Here is an 18,856-nt window from a genome sequence, read left to right on the forward strand (position 1 = left end):
GAAAGGGTTATAAGCCAAACTACTCGTAGTTTGGGGTTGGTTTTTGTGATTTTTGCGTGCGGGCCACTTTGTTGTTCTAGCTATATAGATTGCAAATTTATCTAAATCGTTTGCTAAATTCAATTTCCCAGCTATAAAAAGGGGTGAGAGGGCAAGCGATTTGATTTTATTCGCAAACTAATTGCAAATGCATTTAACACTTGGTCGCGAAATCGGATCAGGACCAACATGACAACCCCTTGATATATACAGATAATTGTCAATGTGTGTGTGTGTGTGTGTTTTCAGATTTGCCTAATATGCAAAATTAGCATCAACTTGATTTCAGCTTGTAAGCGATAAATATTGTGGGACTTTTTAAGGATTTGCCTGAGCCGAAAATGCAAATCATGAGAAAGAGATAGAGAGAGCGACAGAGCGCGCGCATGAGCGTGTAGAGCGGCTGACTCTTGTGCTCGTCTAGTGGGCTATTGTCTTGGGATAGCAAACAGGATCATATGAAGGATGCCTTTTGATTGACAGCTTGACAAGCGAGCGCGCCCAAATGGTAACAAAATCTAGCGAGCGAGCAAGAGCGACAGAGCGACAGAGTGAGCGAGCGAGCGAGTGTCACCAGCCAAAAAGTCTTTGTTTTGATATTCACTTTACGTTGGAAATCGAAAATCCATGAACATTTTCCTCGTCTGTATTGAATTGTGATCTGCTCTTTATTCTCTATATATTTTTTTTGTTTGGCTTGAAATTTGATAAATGAGCAAAAAATATAGCAGCCCAAGCCTAGAGCGAACTGCAACATGACATTGCGTTTTGCTTTGAGCGCCGAGTTCAGTTCCGAGCTTTGCCGCTGACCCTCGCTGCAATTTTTACCCAAAAGTACAACCAAAAAAAAAAAAAAAAATCAAATTAGTGCAGTTGTTTTTTATTTTTTCAACCAGTTTTTGTGTACAAATTTTTAGTTTAGCAGCCGTCGAATTTGCATTTCTCACCAAACAATCCCTAACTTCGTCTTCTTCTGTTGCCAAGGCACCCAAAAAAAAAAAAAAAACTTATTAAGGTTGGGTTGACGAAAATACAGTGAAGAAAAAAAAGTTGTCTACGCTGTCTGCATTGCAGTTCACTGAGTTTGTTTTTTTTTTTTTTTTTTGCTTTCTTGAATTTTTGCTTAGCTTATGTCTCTGATCCTTTTGCTGCAATTGCGTTTACCCCACAAAAATTTCTCAGACTTTGCGGCGCCCTCAAGTAATTTGACATGCAGCCCGAAAATTCAAAAAAAAAAAAAAACAAATACAAAATAAATAAGCCCAAAAAAGTGCAGCAGCGCACAATTAAAAAACAAAATATAAAAAACAAACTTGTTATGCAGCTTGTCAACTGCAAGGCATTTGACATTTGAATTGATTTACGCATCCCCGCAGGCTCCACACGCAAAGGCTCCTCAACTCCTCAGCGCTGCGTCCTTGGAAAATATGTCAGGCCAATAGATTTATCAAGCCTAATTTAAAATTAATTGCATGAGAGAGTGCAAAAGGATTTAGTCCAAGTCCTGCAACCTATTTGCATTTTGTAAAATATTTAAAGATTTACATATTGTGATACTGGCTGCTTGTTAAAAAAAAAAAATTGTGGCTTTATTTTAAATTATTGAAATATGGAAAAAGTCCATGACTGCATTTTTAAATTTAAATTTTTACAATTTCAAATATTATAAAACTTCCTTTGTTCTTCGCATTGTTAAATGTACCCAACAAAAGTAAATTTACACAATAATAAAGCATAATTCAAGAAAAAATATTAATTAAATTATTATTTTTTAATAATTTTTACAGAACACATTTTAAAATATATACTGAGTTTTTAAAGACATTTAATTTTGAAAGTCCTAATGCCAATTTCGTCTGAATCGCACAAAAAAAATTAATACATAAAACTATACACTGAAATAAAATAAATTTGAAAAATTTGAAATGTAAAAGAGCGAACCAAGTATTGATTGATTTCTTAATAAAAATATTTTAGAAGTGACAATTTTATATGATAAAAAAAAAAAAACAATCGTTACTTAAGTTAAGCTTTCACTTTAAAAAATAAGAATAGAAAATAAAGATAGTTAGCTAGGCGAGCTGCATAGCTTTCGAAAAAATTAGAAACTTTAAATGTTTCATTTTTTTGTAATACAAAGATAGTAAAAAAGAATTATATAAATATAATATATAAATATAAATAAATAAATATTTACAAAAAAATGACCAGCGCTCAATTAGCTATAACTTTAGCTTCAAACATTGTACGAATAAATAAATTATAATATACTAGCCAAAAACATGCGCTAAACTTTTAATAAACATGCACTAAACTTTAAGCAATGAAATCTTTTTTATTCCTGTTTGCAATATACAAGAGTTTCAAAATCTAAGCACATTGTTAAGAATTTGGGATTCGTCTCTCTGGAATTCATTCTCATAGCTTAGACTATTTAAACGAGTTAAAAGTGCGAGCTAAATTTATAGATTACGATTTCGTATTGTCCAAACCCAACACCTGCCACCATTCGAATCATTCGAAGTCAGTTGAGCTGAGGCTAATCCGGCTGAGCAGACTCAACTGCTGGACAACTGATTCATTCATAAACGTATTTTGTTTTCTTTCAAAAAGGACGACAAGCCGTTAATTCATATTTTGCACAGAGCTCACATCTCAGAGCGCATAATGCACGCTGTTTGGCCAAGAAAGAAGATTTTTGACCAGAGCTCTGACCAAATTTCATGGCTAATTTCCAAGCGTGTCCAGCGTGGCAGCTGCAGTCCCAAGACAGCAACAAGGACCCACCAAGCAGTCGTTGCTAAGCAATCTGAAGCTTTGACATGAGCGATCACCCATGTCTCTAAAAAAAAAAAAACCTCACCCTAAGCAAATGAAGCAATTTCATGTAAATTACGAGACAAGCGCCCTATTTAGCAAACTTCTAAACGAGCCATAAAAAATGCACAAAAAAATGTAATAAAAAATAAAACGATGGAAAATGCAAAGAAAAATGAAAACATAAAAAGTGCATAATAAATTGCGGTAAAATCTCATTAATCTTTGAGCTACGAATATAAAGAAAAGATGCAAAAATTTGCTTAGGGGGTAGCAAATTGCATAAATTTTCTTTTGATTTGCTATTAAAACTGTTTGCGCCTGCGTTTTTGTCAGTTGTGGCCTGTTGGTCAGTTATGGGATTGGGATTGGGATTGGGATTTACGCACGGCTGATTTTTGGGCAGAGTTTATGTGAGATGAGATTTTGGCGCTTAGAATTAAACAGCGAGAGTTTATGACAGCTTCATTAAAAACTGATTGCTCGACTCGATCGCCGTGGGAACTGTACGACCAAAACTCGGAACTCAAAACTGCAGCTTGGACGCTCAGGAGACTACGCGAGCGCGAGTACAGTCTAATAAGATTAATGATGCAATGTTGCAACAGAATTGTGGCATGCTTGGTGTCAAAGGTGTGCGCCACAAGCTGCACACACACACATACACGCACACATACACAAGCGCTGTGGCACGTTCAATTTACTAACAAACTTGTCACGCAATGCCAAAAGCCGCAATCATTAATCACGATGATCAAACCGTCAAAGTGGCAGCTACAGCGACGGCGGCTGCGTGTGGGTTGCATGTATGTGTGTCTGTGTGTCTGTGTGTGTGTGTGTGTGTGGGTCAGCTTCATCAGCAGCTCTGACAACCTAATTAGTGCACGCTGACAGACCAAATGAAAATCAGCAGGAAACCCAAGCCACAATCTCTAACTGCAGCAACTGCACTTCATTTAAATTGCTTGGCCTTGAACATTTTTGTTTAACCAAATTGCGAGGGTGACGACCAATGCTAATCAATCAGCAATAGATCAATCAATATTTGCATAACAAGCTTCAGCTTGAGGTCGAATTTAAAGTGCAGGACACACGCGTGGGTGACAGCTGCTTGGGCTAAGATTGATTGATATCGATATTGATAGTGAAATTAACCCCACTTGACATACGACAGTTATTTAGTATGATTTGTTTAATTAATATTAAGCAGCTGATTCAGCTATATTATATGCTAGTTATGTAGATCACATATCGAATTATCACTTTACATACGGCAGTTATGAAGTTTTGTTTAACTTTCTACTTAACTTTACTGCTGATTAGATAAGATCTTCTTTGCAAATATCATGAACATTTGATATATGACAGCTTTGAGGAAGATTTATAAAATTAATCTATCCGATTAGCTGATCTGCTATACTATATATGGTAGTCATGTACATTTGCATCAATGATCATCATCAATTTAAGATTTCTTTCAATTCTACTTCTGTCCCAACGATCCTGAAAGCGCTTCAATGAAAAAAAGACTAAGACTTGATGTCATAAGTAGTTGAAGATCATGAATAGCATGAAAGTCCATTTAAAAACTAACAAGGACTTGATATCATTTCAGCACGATTATCAATGAGCTCACGATCAGTTTATGTAAAAACACTAGAGCCAAAATAAAGATGCAAGATCGTTAAGCTACTAGTCGATATGTTTATCGCTCTTAAAGACATCTGATCTTTAAATGATTAACACGCTCAGTTTAACTAATAACCATAACTAAATTATAAAAGTAAGATTGCTAAACTTATTTAATTGCTCCACTTGGCAATAATGCGCCCTTTGTAAATTTATAAGCTGATCAGTATGTTAATAACTGATCTTTAGTTAATAAAATTGATCAAATTCTATCCTCTTTTAAGCCTAACCTAACCTTCTTGTATCAAAACAAACCGCATGCTAAAAAGGACCCCGCTGATCATGCCTAGTCACAACTTTAAGGATCAGCTCCTTAGCAAACAAACACTGTTTGTTATTACAGCTAAACATTTGCCTAAGCGACGATGACGACGACGACGCCGACGACCTCCGTTCCGTAAGTATCCCGACCCCCTGTCGTTGCGCTTGACCAACAAAAAATAGGTTTGTTGGTTTTTTTATGACCTCCAAAGAAAAAAACACACACACGCAACATAAATACAAGCGTATTTACTTATGTGCTTGCTCTTTCTCTCTTCCCAATTCCAATGTTCTCTTTTTTTACGACTTTTCCGCATTTTTGTGGACATTTCGGCGCGGTCAGCAGTTTGCATAATGACAAAGGCCGCAAATGCAAAGGCAGCTCTCAATGATTGTGATTGGCATGCAAGCGCGCATTGAAAAGAAATTAATGTGAAATTGAAAAAAAAAAATATATGTGTGTGTGTAGCAAAGGAAAGCAGAAGGTAGAAATGGGGGAAATTGGGAAATGGCACAGAAATGGAAATTGCAATTGCAATGAGATGATGATGAGAAATGAGGCGCAGCTCATAAACTAGCTGGCAAACATTGTTTTGATGACACTCAGGGGCAGCCAGGATAGCCAAGTTACAGTTACCCGAGCACAATAGTCCACCCCTGTTTGAGTCTATCTGAAGGGAATTGCTGGCTGGGCTGGGAGACGATATGTATTTAAATTTTTGCCAATATCATGTCAGGCTGTGACGAATCCTGTTGCCAGATTCGTTGCACTTAATTGGCCCAGGCAACAGGCAAAATCGAAAGAGCGAGAGAGAGGGAGGGAGAAAGCAGAAAGTGTAACCAAATTTATGTGTCATAAATGTCAATCGATATGGAGATAGCAGAAAGACACAGCTGAAAAATCATAAACTAGGCTAACTAGGGGTTTTTACTATCTCAGATGATCTTTAAAAGTCGCACAATATGATCTAAGAAAAGAGTTGCTCTGACAATTAGTTGCGCTCTATGTACGATCAACACTTATAATTGCTATAAAAATTGATCAGCAAACGATAAAATATAAAATTGAAGTTTTGACAGCTAAGAGTCTACGTTTGAAAATAAGTTATGAACGATTATCGATCAAATGCTTCTCATAGCAATTTAATATTTTAAATTGACTTGAAAGCGATCTACTTAGATCTTGAGCAAAAGCAATATAAAGAATTTGTTGGTTACAAGTTCTAACAAACAAAGAGCTGACTTTTAAGTTTTTACAAAGCATTTTTCATTCCATAACAAAATATTAATTTTAAGATCTGGAAGCAATATCATAATAGGTAAAAAAGACTCTCCTCACACATAGCAGAAGAAACGAAACCCATTAAGTCCGACTGCAGAGATTGTAAGAAAGAGTCTTTTATCTTTCTCCACAATTATTCTATACCAAAATATTGAACTACATCTGGAAGAAGTATCGCACTCCCTACATAGCAGAAGAAACGAAAACCATGAAGTCAGACTGCGAAGACTGTAAGAAATTTAAAATTCCAGAGCTATTCCATAAGAAAATATTGATATACATCTAGAAGAAGTGTCATAATGGATAAGAAAAAAAGACTCACGTTGGATCAGCAGAAGATCAAGATCAGCAGAAGTAACAAAAACCATGAGGTCCGACCGAGAAGACTGTAAGAAAGAGAAAAGAAAGAGTTATTCTAGTTCAAAATATTAATCTATATCTAGAAGAATTAACATAATGGATAAAAAAACGACAGCAGAAGAAACGAAAAACATTAAGTCCGACTGCGGAGATTTCAAAGTTGTTCTATACCAAAATATCGATCTAAATCTGGCAGAAGTATCATAAAAAAAAGAGCTCCGCAAAAGAAACGAAAGGCATGAAGTCTGAAGACTGCATAGAATTTAAGAAGAAGAAAAGTCCAAAATTAGTATAGGTTTTAAATTCGGATACAGCGCATATCAAAGTCAGCTGCGTTCATATTTAATCGTTGCGTACTTTTCTTTATGACTTTAAACATTTATTAAAGACTTATGCATAATCATTATTTCTTTTATAGACAATTCCCTAACTTCACCAGCGGCACACTTAAGGTTCTATTGTCAGAAACTTGGTGCATTGCTCTGGCACCTCAGCATGTCTCAAGTAATAAGTTTAGCTTGAGCGACGGTGTCAGTTGGCATATCGTCGTCAAAGCCCAGATCTTTATCTCAAGTGTGTACCAGACAGTCAATTGCGCCTATGGCAAAGACAGTGGAAGGGTTTTACACTTGGGCGCTGACATTTGAGGCTTTTCGAAATTTATGTGGCTGTAACTCATGCTCAATTGTTTTGGCCAGATGTTGGGCCAGAACGCTGGTTCCGCTTGTTGAAGTTTTAATTTAATTTACATAAATTTCATTGCTCGCTGCCTCAAGAAATAAAAACGTGAAGAAACTCTGTCGCACGCTCTCGCTCTTTTATTAAAAGTTGCTGTACTAAACGCAATTGTTGCAATGCATATATGCTAATTACTTAGCTGGCCTCGCGTTCATTGTTTGGTGGCATATGCCACAGCGGCGACTGCGCGAATTGAACAGGACGCCCGCGCCTGCGCCTGCGTTTGGGTTTGCGCCTGCGCCTGCGCCCTTGGCCAGGATGCAAATGAGGCTGAAGGGTGCGACAATAACTGTAATTAAACGCGACCATTGTTGCGGTCAGTCGACCAGCATGCTTTAACTATTACGCGACACGCGCTATGTGCCACGTGCCTCATGCCTCTTGCCTCTTGCCTCATGCCGCTTGCCGCTTGCCTCATGGCTATTGCCCAGCCTAAAAAGATGACACAAGCTGTAACTGTAACGCGCCCATGTTGAACACAACGCTTTAGATTAGCTCCAGATAGTGTGTGTGGCATGCCACAAGCGCTGCAATCAAACAGCATTTATATTAAAAACACACACATAAAGACCAAAAAGGCGTTGCCTGTCCACTCAATGCAATTAGTTGTTCACATATGTGTAATTTCTATTCAACTGCCACACTCTCTATGTGTGTGTGTGTGTGAGGAGGCGTGCAACAGCATCAGCGCAATTTATTTGCCACCAGCAGCTGCTGTCCTATAGATGATCTACGATCGCAAATTGAGATCTCGTAGACAAAGCCATTCTTGATTGCAGTTTGCTTGCCAAATAAATAAATTAGGTCGGACTATCTTAAACGTTAAATCAAAATGAGAGCAGACAGCTATAACAATCGTTTGGACAGTCGAAAACTTGACTCTGTGCCATTATCTTTTGACATTTGGATCACATCAGCAAATACTAAGTGTATTTTATATATTTTGTAGCTTAAATTAGGATCAAAGCTTATTTTTTCATATGCAGCAGTATGAAAAGAATTTATTAAGTTTTTTTATTTAATAAATATACATTTAACTCGTAAAAATATGAAAATTTTTTCTTTTTTAAAGCTATTGCTATCCATTGCTACTATGCAATAATTTTTCTATTTGAGAAAGTTTATAAAAAAAATTTATGCCATTGAATTTGAATGCAATTCTAAGGTTTTTGTTCTTAAGTTAATAATTATATTGTAAATGCTTTCGCGTGAGCTTTGTAATAATATACATAATCTTTCTATTTTTTTTATTATTTTAATAAGCAAAGAATTTCAAATATACTTCTATAATATCCAACATAATATTCTCCACAAAACTAAGTTTTTAATAAAATTATTATTTTTTAATTTAACTTAATCTAATTTTGAGTCAATTGAAATATATAATTTTTTATTTGCTCCCCATTTCATATGCATAATTGATTTTTAATAAATATATTTAAATGTATTTCAAATTAATGTGTGTTAAATGTGTTAAATTTATTTTTTAATTTCTATGAAAACTTAAGTGCTCAGAACTTACAAATATCAAATTTATTATATTAAAAGTCTTCTAAACACATTTTTTCTTTGCGTAAATAGCAAATGCATTAAATTCCCTAAGCAGCAATAATTTCTAATTTATTACATAAAAACAAATACATTTACTCCTTTATGTCACTGCCTAATCATTAGTCAATTGAAATTCGAACAGTTTGCCTTAATCAGCAGCTGTCTAGCTCTATGATCTATGAGACAAAGTTGTGTCAAATAACATTTGGGCAAACGCTTGCAAATCTTTGGGCTTGGGCTTGGGCTTGGGTCCTTTATTTTACTTTGGGATGCATTATGTGCAATGCTTCATTTGGCAGCACAATTTCCATTGTGGATTTTATAAAAAATCAGACGATATATGCTTTGTTTGTCTTACAAAGAATGCCAAAAACAAACCCTCAAAAACTAACAAAAAAAAAAAGAAAGAAAGAAAAAAGATAACTTTTCGCAAGGGTTTTCGCTGCGGTTTAAAATTTTGCTTTGCTACTTTTTTTGGGAGAATTTTTCGACACTTTTTTTTTTTTTTGTTTTATAAAGAAAAATCGTTTTTGTTGCGCCTTTTGTGCGTTTGTGTATTTTTGCCAAATTTAATGTGCGGCTTTTCAACAAATTTCTTTCTTTTTGCTATTTTTTGTGAGCTCATTAGCTGAGCGCCATTTAATTTGTCATGGTGGCAAAATCAATCGTCACTCGCTCTCTCATTAGCGTCGAGCCAACTGACAGCTTGGCCAATCAACGACAAATGAATGAACGCCATGCGATTTAAAAAAAAAAAAGGACACGTTAGATCCTTGCCAACGAGCTTTAAACACGTGCAGACAATTTACAAATAGCTGCAAGCGCATACAAATAAAATTCACAAAAAAAACATAAATGGTAGAAAAAAAAAAGCAAACTCGAAGTGTAACAAAAGTGAGAGCGAGTGAGGAAAATTAGCCGCAGGCGAATGGTAAATGGTAAATGTTGTATGGCAACGAGTTAAGTGCCCTGCGCCGCTTTTAATAGCGCATAAATTAACATAAATGACGCTGTTGCCATTGTTTTGCCAATGACATTGCACGAGTCGCATGTAAATACGCGACTGACTGCCAAGTGCTGTGTCCAAATCCCGGCCAGCAGCCCAATAGGGTGGGTTTTGGTTCACCCTCTCGATCTCTCGCTCCTGCGCTTGGGCACCCACTGGCTGCGGTTATTGTTTGCCCATCAGATAGCATCAGCATTCCATTCCATTCCATTCCATGCGCTGCCGGCTCAATTTCAGCTTAGCGACTAAAAGTTGCTTTTACCCATAAACTAACCCCGCACTTACCCCCTTAAATCCCATAGCCCATTAGAGTTGGGCGCAGGCGCAAGCGAAACGTTCACGTTCGAGCGCACAGTGGGTAGCACCTTGTAGTCAGCAGATTGATGATTAATTCGCTTACATTTATTTAACATATTAACGCCAGCATTAAAATATAAAGCCAATACTTATTATATTTTATAGTAATGTTAAAAACAATTTTATTGCAATTAAAAAACTTATTTAATTGTATAGCGCTTTTTTTTAAATTTAGTTTAAGTTTTTACTTCTTGCTAACTTTGTATTAATTACAGTTTGATAGACATTTAAGAATTCGACGGAGTGATTAGATTCAGTTTTTTTTTTAAATTAAAAATTATATCTCACAATCAGTTACCTAAAAGTTAGCAGCAAGTAAAACCGTCTTTAAAAATCTGTAACAATTAAATAAAATAATTTCAGTTATCATAATATATATTTTGCATTTTTAAAATTGTATAACGCTCAGTTATACATTATTATATATATTTATTTATTGATTTTTGTCTCTTAGTTAACTGCTTTAACTTTTACTAATTGCTAGCCTCATTTTAATTATTATAAGTTAAAATTTTTTTTTTATAAGCAGTCAATTTGAAACTTTTTTTTATATTGATATGTGCAGTAAATCGCAAATTAAATTTATGCATGCATGCAATAATAATTGCAGTCTAGTTCAACGCTTACCACCCACTGTGCAAACCCGAAACGTGTTTAGCTTCATTTAACGATTAGCGCGCGCAACTTCGCTAAGCAAGCGACTGAGCACAAAAGCACACACACACACTCATGCATAATTGTATTGGTTGACTCCCCCTCTCGCACACTTTGCGCGCTCTCGACGCTGCTGCTCACTTAACACGTCGGCGCAGCCAAGTCAAGTGCGAATCAATGTCAATCAGAGCAGAGCGCGCGAGTCGTCCCGCGGCACGCGTTAGCCGTTAAAAATACGAACAAAAAAAACGGCATTAGTATAAATGAGAACTAAAGCGAAATACCCAAAATAGTTGTTGGCACTCTTCACCCCAGCCAGAGCGACAGCCACTCGTCAAAGCTGCGAATGAGATGACAAAGTGACAGGCAAATGTCAGCGATTTAGCGAAAACGTTTAAGCTGCGACAGCGACGGCGACAGCGGTAGCGTCAGTTGCTCTGCTCTCTTGTCCACTTCACTGCGCAGCAACAACAAACACACACACACTCGTACACATGCATTTATATCAAAAAGTAGGTGGTAAGCGCTTTTCCCTTTTTGATATTTGTTTTCCATAAGGCAACGTGAAAAAATGTAAATTTTCACCCAAAGGAACTGGCACGCGTGTAATCGCCCGGAAGCGTTTTCAGTTTCAGTTTTATTTTTTATTGTGTCTGCAGCGCATGCGCCGCCGCCGTCGTCTGTGTGCCACATGAATGCGAATGTTGCCACCACCATCATGCACCATCCACATTCACATTAACATCATCACGCAGCATATTACAGCATTACAACAAACGGGCGGACGGACGGCCGGACGGACGGCAACTTGTTCAATTCCAGGGTTGTGCCCAAAATATAAAAAAAAGCTTACAAATGTGCATTTCATTGACTGCAAATAGCAAAAGCAAAGACAAAGAGAGTGAACGAAAGAGAGAGAGAGAGAGTGAGAGTGTGAATTTGAATGTAAGCAACATCATTAAGCAAAGGCGTTGGGCTTGCAAAAATTAACATACGGTAAATATGCGAAATGCAAAAATAAAATATTTAATGCACCCATAAATTCGAACTATGAATACTCTTTGATAAAGCATATTCAATAACATATAGCATATAAATATAAATATAGCAGAATTAATAAAACTTAAAATTTTGTTAAGAATATATGAGCAACATCAGAAATATTCGATCATGAGCAAGCTTGGAATGTTTAGATTCATTATAGAAAATTCACTCATTTTATTTTATTTGATTCTTTAAAATAAGTCTCAAATATAACAAAAATTATTTATAGAATAAATATTCTATATTAAAATAAATAATTGAAGATAGCCTACAAAATAATAAATTTAATTTAAGTTCTATATTAAAAAAAAAAAGTAAGTGATTTTAGTATTTATTTCATTTAGTAGCAAATTGAGTGACTAAAAATATTTATTCTTTAATATATGCATAGCATAAATTATATTTATAAATGCTAACGAAATGTAAATTTAACAAAAATATACTAAATGAATTTTAAGCCATTTTAAGTAGTGCATATAATTATTAAATACAAAGCTATTTACAAAAACTAAGATACCCTCAACATAACAAAGTTTGCATTGACTTTTCGAGTGTTGCAACTTGGACAGCTGCTGCGGCTTAGGTCGTGGCACGTGCCGCAGGGCTAAGCAACCAACTGCTGCTGCACTCGTTGAATATGCAGCGTCATTGTTGCATATTGACTTACGGCTAACAACAACTGCCCACTCATCAGCAGCAGCAGCAGTAGCAACATCATCATTCGATCATGCGCTGACTTTTCACACTCCGGGGCAGACAGCTGACGTTGCATGCCTCCCAAGTGGGCACAAACAAAACGGACAACGTACTGCACTTCATCAATAGTTCATCTGGCATTGACATCGACATCGACATCGACATCGACAACGTCATTGACTTTGACAAACATTGGGCGCTAAGCTAATTAGCAAAAGGCGCGCGGGCAACACAAAGAAATTTGCAAACCGCGCCAGCGGCGAAACAAGCGCAGCGGTTGCCAATTGCAGCAGCAGCAGCAGCGGCAGCAACTGTAGCAGTTGCATGCAACCCTTTTGTTGAATATGCAGCGGAAAATTTGTTTATCATTAACAGATTTCGAATTTTTTTTCATTCTATTTGAAAATGAATTATAATTACGCTCCGAACTGAGAGCTACCCTCGTGTCTGTTCTTTAGCGTTGCGGGGGGATTTGAATATTAATGGTTTATGTTGATTTTGTTGCTGTTGGAAGCTGCCACACGCGGCGCCTCGTACGCCTGAGCTCTGCGATCTGAGCCTTTTGCCATTGTTTGCATAACATTTTGGCAATTATGGCAACAAGCTCGCTGACAATCTCTGCGCCTGCAACTGGGAGCCGCAAAGAGATGCGCACACTAAGCCGGCTTAAGTCCTAGAGCTAGAGCTAGAGCTCAGTTCTAGGCAACTGTCGCTGGCTGATTGCGGGGGGCGCCGCGCATTAATTACAGCTGCAGTTCCAATAGTTCAATGTGCCTATCAAAATATTAAACGCAATTATTTGCAACCAACTACGGTTCGACTTAATCATTTGCCAATGCCCAGCGGCCTGTTTGTCAATCGAAATCTAAAAGGTGTGTGCGAATTTGTCGGCATCTGCTTGCACCCCCCACTCCCCAAGTGCTGCTACTTGCCGCAATGCCGCAAGCTATGTCAGTCAGTCAGTCAGTCATTCACTCACTTCCTTTGCGGCCAGCTGTTGATTAACTGCATAAAAGGATTGCGAAAAAAAGGATTTCTTTTTTATTTGCCTTGCAGTTTGCGTTTCTTTTCATTTAAAGTCTGTGCAAAAATGTTGGCAAATATTTAGATTTGAAATTTTTGCTAATGTTTGCTATTTATTTGTTCGTTTCTAGGGGCATGCACTTTTATTATTAAAGCAAATAGTGCATAGAATAAAGATTTCAGAACTTAAGCTTACAGAGAAATAGAAGAGATATATTTAGGAGAAATATATTTAAGGCACTGGAACGTCCCAAATCCATCGAAAATATAAAATCGAAAATATATATCGTAAATATAAAAAATCACTCTTTAGACGCAGATTTTTTAAACTTTCTGAATTGAATTTTAGTTAAATGCGTAGCTTTTTTTTAACTGTAATTAAATTAATTACTCTCTTTTCTATCTTAGTTAACAATTAATAATTCAAGCAAATATGTTTAACGTTTTCCCAAATTTATGCAACAAATGTTGGGTTTGTGTTTCACTCACATTTCTTTTTTAATTTCTTATTCTATTTTAGTCCAGTAGTTAAATACCAATTACTTTATTGCATTACTCTTCTCTTTCTATGTTGTGTGCGTCGCTAATTCTATTAAGTTAAGAAATCCTTGAAGCTCCTGCGCTTTAATTTAATAACCACTGTACTATTTATGATTTTCAGTCGTTGTGGAAGGTTGAGGCTAGACCATGGCCCAGATTTGAATACCATGCCGCAAGCTTGGGCAAGACTTCTCATTATATAATTTGTTTTCTTTTTTAAAGAATAAGTAATTTTAAATATATTTTTCTTAGTTAATTATAAAAAACTTTTTATAAGAATTTTCTTCAAAAACAACACTCCATAGGGCTATAATAAATAGATAATGGTAATGGTATAAAATAATATAATTATATATAGATATATAGATAGTCTATAATATTAAGAAAATCTTTAACTAATAAACATTTAAATTCGCTGCTTTCCAACTTTAAGATTAAACTACTTTTTGCTAATTCATACAGACGCAAAAGTGAAAATACTTTAACTTAATGTAACTTACTCAATTCCTATATGTTCAGCTCTTAAATTTCTATTGAATTGAAGCGCACACATGTTACAACTTAAAGAGTTGTGTCTTTGAACTTGCTTCCTTAGTTTGTATTAATATATTCACGCTTCGTCAGCTGTGAGCAGCTTCCTTCCAATGAAGCTTGCCCAGTTGTTATTTATCGCATTTAAAGGCAATTAATTAAATGTTTATCGATTAGACAAGTGACGCCGCCCTCAGCGCAGACAGAAGCGGAAGTGCGCCGACTGTTCTCTCAAGAATTTACATTTTTTTTTATTACAACATCGTACACTCCTCAAAGGGTTAAGACATGCAACAAATTTAATATGAAGGTGTGGCCGACATTAGAAAATTAGTTTAACGATGCGGGTGAGCACAGCTGGCAGCAGAGGCAGCAGCAAGTGCAACCTGCAGGTAAAAGAGGAGGGCGGGGCAGAGAGTCAGTCTCTGGACTGAGCGGGAAAACTGTCTAGAGCCCAAATATAATAAAAATAATTCAATTAACGCGCGTCCGCTCAACACGACTAAATGGGCTACAAATTAGTGGCGAAACCCACAAGAATGTGAGAGCTGATGACAGCACAAAAATAAAATATATAAGAGAAGCGAAGGCAAAACCTGTAACCTGTGCGTTGGCTGGCGGATTAAGCGGGTTTTTCCACGGAAGCACCGCTACCTGCTCGAAAGAGAAACCCAAAACACACAGAAACTGGGAAATGAATTACAGTGCGAAAAAGGCCGGAACACGCGTCGAGGGCGTCAAAGTGTTAACAAGTGTCATGTCAAATGGTCGATCGGATAGAATATGATGCATACGCATCGGATACGATTCCAGCCGCTCCAAGCTGTCGCACGAGCTAAGCCAGAACAGAGCGAGAGCGAAAGATCGAGAGATCGCTTGCAGCTGTTGCAGCTCCGCGCTCTTGTCTCTTGGTCCGTGCCGGCGCAGCGGGTGCCCATTCTAAGAGGATCCTCTTTAATCCTCATGGACAAGGGACTACCTGCTGCTGCTGCTTTGGCTGTTTGGCACACAAGCAGAGCAAATCACTTGGTCAAGCAACAATGAGCACGAACCAAAATGACCCAAGACCTTGTTTGGACTACAGCTTAGTTTTTTCTATAAACAAAAAGTAGATTTTGAAAAATTAATTTTAATTATTTGACATAGCAAATTGAAACAATATTTTCTTTTTTACAAAACAAATATGCATGTATTATTTACTTGCTTGCAAATTATTATAATAATATATAAAAATTATATTCATATTATATATTTTTTCAACTAATAAATATAAATAAAATATTTAAATATACCCATATATATTGTATGATTTTTTAATTATTTTGCTTCAATTGTAATGTTTTAAAATTTACTTTGGTTTTTAAAAACAATTTTGTGTTGGTTATTTATTTAGTTTAATGCAATTTAATTACTTTTTATTTATAGTTTTGAATTTTTCATACAATTTTAAGGTTTTTACGCATAAAATAATTTTTTAAATACAGTTAACATAATATTTAATATAGCTAAATAAATTATATATGTAAAAAATGTTAAGTGTCTTGAATTTTAGCTGCTTCTAAATATTTTTTTGTCATTTGTCATATTGGATATTGAAATAAAATTCATACGATTTTAGTGCATAGTTTTATTTAAAAATATTTAATATAAAAAAAAGCTTGCTAAGACTAAATAAATAAATAAATATATAAATATATGAAAAAAAATTGTGTTTACAAAAACTACATAACAGCAGCATTTAGTTATAAAAAAAAAAAATGTAGCTTAGTATATAAAATTTATGTACAGAGGCTTAAAAAAATAAAAGTCAAGTTAAAAGTTTTGCATATTAACTGTAACTTAGGAATTAAATAAGCGTCATAGTTAAGCGTTTTTCCCCCCGTTTGTCAGCGTAGATTCACTAGCTCGATCTCTCTCTCTCTCTCTCTCACACTCTCGCACTCTCTTAAGATTTAGACGTAGATGCTGGAGGGCAGTGCTAGGCCCACCTCGAAATAGTTGCGCGCATCGACTTTGAAGCGCTTCAGCGGCGACTCGACGCTAACTGCGGGCTGCGTCCGACTGCGCTTGAGCGGACGCACTGGCGTTTCCAGGCAGAAGGTATCGGAGTGACTGGACGTAGCTGGCGCTGGCGCTGGTGCTGGCGTTGGCAGCTGAACGAGCTGACTGTGGCGCAATTTGCTAGCGGGCGTTGCTGGCTCCGGCGTTGGCGGCAGCGGATGCAGACCAAAGCTCAAATCGCTGGCCGGATCATCCGCTGGCGTATACGAGGGCGACAGCACTAGCGCCGCCGCTGCAGTTTGGGACTCCAGCTGCTGCTTGACGAGCGTGCGGCGACGCAGATTGAAGGACTTGCGCGGCTTCTTCTTGTTGCTGGGCTCCGCTTTGCAGGCAGAGTCGAGTATGGCATCAATAAGCTTGTCCAGCGTTTGATCGCCCATTTTAGTTGAAGGCTGCGGTGTCACTGGCCGTGGCGCTGGCGGCGGCGGCTTTACTAGCGGCGGCGTTTCCGCCAAGAGATCGGCTTCGAGCTTGCGCTGCCGCAAACGTTGCGTAGCCGCCATGTAGCGCGGCTGCTCCAGAAACGGATCAAGCGGCAGCAGACCACGCAGCGCCAACTGCTGTCCACTGGCCAGCAGCGTCGTTGTGGGTGAGTACTCCACCTCATAGCGCGGCAGCGTTGCTGCATATCTAATGCTTGCCACCGCTAGACGTGGTGATCCTGCCGCTACCGCCGGCTCCGGCGTTACGTTGCGTATATCGCTGAGCGGCGCTAGCACCAGCGGACTGTTGCGCTGTCGCTGCAGCGGCGCCATGGGCATGGGTGTGGATGTATAGTGACCCAACTCTGGCACATTCTCCTTGTTTGCAATTGTCGCGCGTCGCTGGCGTCGCTGTCGACGTTGCTGCGGCGCTGGCGCTCGCACTGGCAGCTCGTTCAGTCGCTGCGCTGAGGCTGTCCACTTGAGCATGTTGCTGTCTGTGTGTGTGTATGTGTGAAATTTGTTACTTCTCTCTCTCTCTCTCTGCGAGCTCTGCGGCTCGACTTCTGGTCTTGGTTGCTGCTCGACGTGCGCTGACAAACTGAAACGTCTCGAGCTATCCAGTCGCCTTTTATAGTCGGCACGAGGGTAGCTCGAGGGGTTGTTACGCAAGCGCGCACCCTTCGCTCATGCTCTCGCTCTCTCGTTCGCTCACTCTCTCGCGCTTGAGTACTAAGAGCGCTTAGTCTGGCTGCTCTTTAGCTGCTGCTTTACTTCGACTTAAGCTCTCAAGCTGCAGCTCAAGCTCAATCAAAGCATCTGCTCCCAACTCCCACTCCCACTCCCACTCCCACTTTCTCTCTCTCTCTCTCTCTCTCTCTCTCTCTATCTGCATTTTCCCAGCCTTTGCTCTTATCTTGCGCTATCTCAAATTAGCTTTGTCCCATTTTCAAGGAAGTGCTCTTTCCTTCCTTCCCCCACTCCTTGTGCCCTCAATTTGAATGTCACCTCTATATGAGGGTTTGATCGCTTAGTTTTTTGCGTGCCTCAATAGCAACAGGCACTTGACACTTGCTGCCGACCACGTTAATTATCAAGGCTCTCTCTCTCAGGACTTCCTGTCCACAAAACATTAATTGCGGCTCTTTAGCGGTTCGCTCAACATTTTTCGTTTAATTGAAATTGTTGCCAACTTCCGCAGGAAACATTTGAAACAAATGCCATAAATGTTAGACTAGGTGCTGATTCCACACATTACTACTAATAGTTTTCTTTCTTTTATTATCAAAAAAGAACACATGGCATATGGGCGAATGGGCTAACTAATGAGTTCAGTTGGCCAGCTGGCCAGTTGGTCCTTTGTAATCCTTTGCAAGCTTATCAGGTGCTAAGATCGCCAGCCCAGGATCAAGCCTGGTTAGCCCGCTTAGTCTGCAAGGCTTATGAAAAGTATGCTAAGGCTAAAGGCTATAATCCTTGCCCTGGGGAGTTTAAGAAATATTTAAAACACATCAATCAAATAATGGAATATATATGTCTTTGAATTAAAGTAGAAATAAATTTAAATTACAAATCAGTATCTCGTATATATATGAAAAATAGTTAACTGACAAAAGTAACTATTTAATAGTTATGCTGTTAATTTATAATTTTGATCAATTCTATTCTATAGCTACACGTAACTTAAATAATTTATTTTCGAGATTATTTTGGATTATTTTGAGATTATTTATTTGTTTTAAAAAAATTTTCAACTTGAATTGCTTTATTTTCAATTTTTCTAAG

At 37.7% G+C, this 18,856-nt stretch overlaps 1 protein-coding gene across 1 annotated transcript; it reads right to left on the reverse strand.

Annotated features, from left to right (window-relative positions):
• Window positions 1-16,540: 16,540 nt before the first annotated feature.
• Window positions 16,541-17,560, reverse strand: LOC108606198. The gene has a single exon (XM_017996056.1). The coding sequence runs from the start codon at window positions 17,558-17,560 to the stop codon at window positions 16,541-16,543; it is 1,020 nt and encodes a 339-aa protein (XP_017851545.1).
• Between the last annotated feature and the right edge of the window lie 1,296 nt (window positions 17,561-18,856).

Source organism: Drosophila busckii, chromosome X (assembly GCF_011750605.1).
Source record: "Drosophila busckii strain San Diego stock center, stock number 13000-0081.31 chromosome X, ASM1175060v1, whole genome shotgun sequence".
Lineage (NCBI taxonomy): Eukaryota > Metazoa > Arthropoda > Insecta > Diptera > Drosophilidae > Drosophila > Drosophila busckii.

What these genes read in the sequence shown, in the direction of transcription:
- LOC108606198 (XM_017996056.1), bottom strand. Translation starts at nt 17,560, where the DNA reads ATGCTCAAGTGGACAGCCTCAGCGCAGCGACTGAACGAGCTGCCAGTG.